Here is a 4329-nt window from a genome sequence, read left to right on the forward strand (position 1 = left end):
GCGGATAGACACTGTCATCTCCCCAAGGCTAAGCCGGAAGCCCTCAACGCTCCACCGCCGTCTGCATGGGGACTTTCCACCTCTCACAGCGAGGGGGGGCGGTGAGGGAGAGAGGACCTTGCGCCGAAGACGTGCGAGAATGTTGAGGCCGGGGTTGACTGTGCCCGTCTCGACACGGCTGAGGTGCTTGCGCGCCGCGCGGCACTGGATCGCCGTGAGCACCAGGTCCGACTTGAGCTGCTGCACCTGCGCCATCCCGTGCACAAATGCGCCGTACGAACGCATCACGCGCGCCGATAACTTCGAGTTGATCTCCTCGAGCACGTCTTGCGTCTGGTCGAGCTGCGCCGCGAGGTAGCTCTCGCCGAGCCCCTCTTCGGGCAGGCACTGCAGCATATGCCCCACCGCATCAAAGTCCTCGAGAGGCAGAAAGTACTCCTGCAGACGGTGGCGGAGCGTGCGGGTCGGCGGGCGAGCGCAGCGAGGCGGGAGGCGGCCCGCGCAATCGACAGTGACACGGCAGCGGGCGAGAGGAATGTGCACACCGGCGGCAGTCCCGCCAGGCGCTCGCTCTCCGGCTGCGGAGGTGAGCTGTGGCTGCTGCTCGACGCCATCGATGTGCACCAACGTTCAGAAGCAAGAAAAAATCCGGGAATTTTTTTTCCTCCCACTCTCCCGCGCCCCTGTCGTCATGCGGGGCGATGATCTCATAGTGGCCGAGATTCCGTGCGGCAGCGGCGGCCACTCATCGGTCACGCTCATCGCTCGCAGCGAGTCGACAAGCGCGCCTCTCGCTATCCTCTCTCCACCAAGTGGCGTCGCAGCGGCGGCGCACGACCGGCTCCTAAAGGAGCTGTGGGCCTCCGTGCCAGACTCGTCCGTATCAGGAGGCCGCGGCGCGTGCTTCCGGCTGCACGCCGACCCGGGCGGCGACGCGTGCGACGGTGACTTCTTCTCGCCCGCGCAACACGAGCGGCTGCTCTCCTTTGTCCGCGAGCGCGTGTTTGACGCGTGGCGCTCGGTGACGCCGGAGCTGCGCTCGTTGGCGGGCTCGTTCGAGCTCTTCAACCCGGCGCTCGGCGCAAACATGGGCTGGCACCAAGATGGCCACGCGGCAGGGGAGCTCGTGGCGCACTACTACCTGGCCGCCGACGACGAGGACATGGCGTGGGCAGAGGTGGCGCTGCCTCCCGCGCCGCCGTCCGAGGGCGAGGCGGAGGCTCCCGGCTTTGACTTCTCCTGCGCCGTCGACTTCGGCTCGAGCGACGAGCTGTCTCGCGGCGTGGCCGCCTCCAACTTCGTCGCGGTCGGCTGCGGCGCAGACACAGCGGCGCAGCCAATCTGCGTCTTTGAGGACTCCGCCGTGCTTCACCGCACCCCGCTCACCGCCGCGGGCAAGCCGCAGCTCCAGTCACGCCGGCCGATGGCGCGCCTCGTCTTTTACGGGACGGACGCCGACGGCGCCACCCTCCGCTTCCCGCCGCCGCATTCCGCGCCGCAGGCGCTCCGCGCGGCGGCGCCCCGCTTGCCGGAAGGGCTGGTGCGCGTGCTCTGCGAATTTGGGATGAAGAAACGAGGGTGGACGGGCAAGAGTCGTGGACCGGCTGCCGAAACGCGCCTGCGTTACGAAGCACTGATGGAGCCTTACGCGGGGCGCTACTTTTCGGAGGCGCTCTGTTCGTATGTGGCGGGAGGGGAGGAGGCCGTGGCGTTTGTGGGCGCCCGGGCGGCGGCGTTGGCGGCAGAGCTGGAGGCGGAGGCGGAGGCGGAGGCGGAGGCGGAGGCGGAGGCGGAGAAGCTTAAGGCGGCGAGGGTGGCGGCAGGCTGGGTATCGTCGTCGGAGGAGGGGGAGGAGGAGGGGGAGGAGGAGGAGAGGGGGGTAGGGGCGTCCGACAGCCTCGCGCAGCTTGCGGGCTACGTGGATCGGCTGGGCGAGGTGTGCCCTTGGACGGCGAGGCAGCGCGCTGCGGACCTGCTCTTCCACACCCGGAAGGAGCTGCTCGAGGTGGAGGGAGATGGCCCGAGACCCGAGATGGCCTGAGATGGCCCGAGATTGCCCGAGATTGCACACGGAGCGAGTGTGCTGCGGACCCGCCTCTTCCCCACCTCTCTCTTCACAGCTCCTTCTCTCTCTTCACAGCGACCTCCTTCCCTCTTCACAGGTGGAGGAGGTGCTGCGGGCGAAAGAGATCGACGAGTCCGCTCTCTGCTCCGAGTGGGGGAGCTAGATGCGGAGAATAAGGTACCCCTGCCACACCCCTACCATGCACTCCAGCTCTCGAGAAGAGACGCGACGTGCCGCCGTGCCCCCACACACACAAGAAAGGGAGCCGTGCACAGGCTGGGGGACGTGCTCTTCGATGTGCTGCTCCTCATTCGAGTCGCCGCGAGGGACCTCTCCCCCGCGGCCGTGAGCCTCGAGGCGTGCGCCGCCGCGGCCTGCGCAAAGCTGAGGCGGAGGGCGCCCTACGTTAGCGGAGCAGCAGTCCCCGCGTCGCCCGAGGAGGCGGAGGCGTGGTGGCAGCGCACCAAGGAGGCGGAGAAAGCGGAGGCGGCGAAGGGGGAGGAGCCGCCGCCGCCGCCGCCGCCGCCGCCGCCGCCGCCGCCGCCGCCGCCGCCGCCGCCGCCGCCCACGCCGCCCCGCCCGCGGCCGCCGCTGGCCGGGCCGGAAGCGGCGGCGTTGGCCCGTGTGGCCCCGGCTGCTCTCGCACGACGGGAGACGGAGGTCTCGGCCGAGGGGGGCGAGGGGCCGAAGGCAGCTCCGGCCGTCTCGGGGGCCGCGAGTCCCCTCGACGGCGACGGCGAGTCGGACACCGGCTCGCTGCTCGGGATGAGCGACTGGGAGCGGGACCTCGCCCGGCAGTCCGACTCGGACGAGGAGGACTAGTTGTGTGCAGTCCTTTCCTCCGAGCAGGTAATTAAAAGCTCTTCACACACACGAACTCAAGATGCTAGCAAACGGATGCGGCGGGGGTGGGCGGGCTGGCGTAGCGACCGCGCCCGCCGAGGGGCGGAGAAGCGGGCCGAGGCCGAGGAGGAGGAGAAGGAGTCCGAGAATGACTGGGCACGGGGCAGCTGACCGTTTATTCAGGATTGGCGCCGGCTCCTTTTCCGACACCCTGGGTGGCGGCAGCTGCTCAAACATTGGCGGCGGCGGTTCCGGCGACGGGAGAGAATGTGCCGCGAGGTCCGACTGTGGCGAAGGAACGGGCGTAGTCGGCGACGCCGGCGCAACGGCGGGCGAGGCCACCGCAGAGACAATCTCCTTCGCTTCTCTCGAATCGGTGTCGTCAATCAATGCCTCCAGCTTCAACGTCTCGGCGGCAGAAGCCGCAGATGACTCAATCAGCGCCGCGAGGTGTTCGCGCTGGCTTCCCGCGAGCATCGAGCAGCTGTTGAGCGCTGTCAGAGCGGTGTTTCGATATCGTTCAAAGCTTTCAGTTCGAGAGCGTCGTGTAAAGGGGGAGAATATGTGGAACATGCACAATCCTCAGGGCGAGGCGCGACGTTCAGTCTTGTTCACGACATTTCATGACTAGGGGAGACAGGACGTAGGACGATTGGGATTTCTTAGTGGACACTGAGCCCTCACCCGCTCCCCGCCTCTCCGTCCGCCGCCGCGAGCTCGAGCAGGCGCACCAGCCCGTCCGCGTACTCGTCCGCCGCCGCGTCGCTCCAGATGGGGGTCGGGTAGCTCACCTAATCTCCAGATCACCCGAGATCACCTGAGGTCACCCGAGATCCTCCGGGGTGGGTGTCGGGGCAGCTCACGGTGAGGCAGAGCGTGCCGCCGACCGTCGCGGCGGAGGTGGAGATGGCGGGCGAGGAGACGGACTGCGAGATGCCGAAGTGGAGCCGCTCGAGAGTGAGGTCGCCGTGCGCCGTCGCGTGCGCGAACCTAATGGGCCATCTCGGGTCATCTCGAGTGATCTCCAGCCGGGGGGGGCCGCCGTGTGCGCCGTCGCGTGCGCGCACCGGCCCACGTTCGACACGCCGGCGGAGTAGGCGCGGCCGAGGGTGGTGCGGTCCTGCGACCCGAGCTCGAGATGACCGTCACCCGAGATTACCCGAGATCACCCGAGATCGCCCGAGATCGCCCGAGATCGCCCGAGGTTGCCCGAGGTCGCCCGAGGTCGCCCGAGATCGCCCGAGGTTGCCCGAGGTTGCACGAGGTTGCAAGAGGTTGCAAGAGGGTGCGGTCCTGCGCCCCGAGCTCGACCACGCGGTTCATGTTCATGAACTCCCAACCGCACGAGAAGAGGAGGAGCGACTCGCGGCCCCAGCCTACACATGCACACTCCATAGTATGAATAGCATGTAGTGGACGTT

General features: G+C 68.1%; 1 protein-coding gene across 1 annotated transcript in view; it reads right to left on the minus strand.

Moving 5' to 3' along the window:
* Positions 1 to 1382: 1382 nt before the first annotated feature.
* Positions 1383 to 4329, minus strand: part of EMIHUDRAFT_74272 (hypothetical protein) — a gene marked incomplete at both ends in the record, with an annotated part of 4989 nt that continues 2042 nt past the window's right edge. Inside the window, one exon of the mRNA XM_005776186.1 lies at positions 1383 to 1798. Coding sequence (XP_005776243.1) covers positions 1383 to 1798 — 416 coding nt within the window. The remainder of the gene's footprint in view (positions 1799 to 4329) is intronic.

This window comes from Emiliania huxleyi, assembly GCF_000372725.1.
Source record: "Emiliania huxleyi CCMP1516 unplaced genomic scaffold EMIHUscaffold_281, whole genome shotgun sequence".
In the NCBI taxonomy this organism is placed as follows: domain Eukaryota; phylum Haptophyta; order Isochrysidales; family Noelaerhabdaceae; genus Emiliania; species Emiliania huxleyi.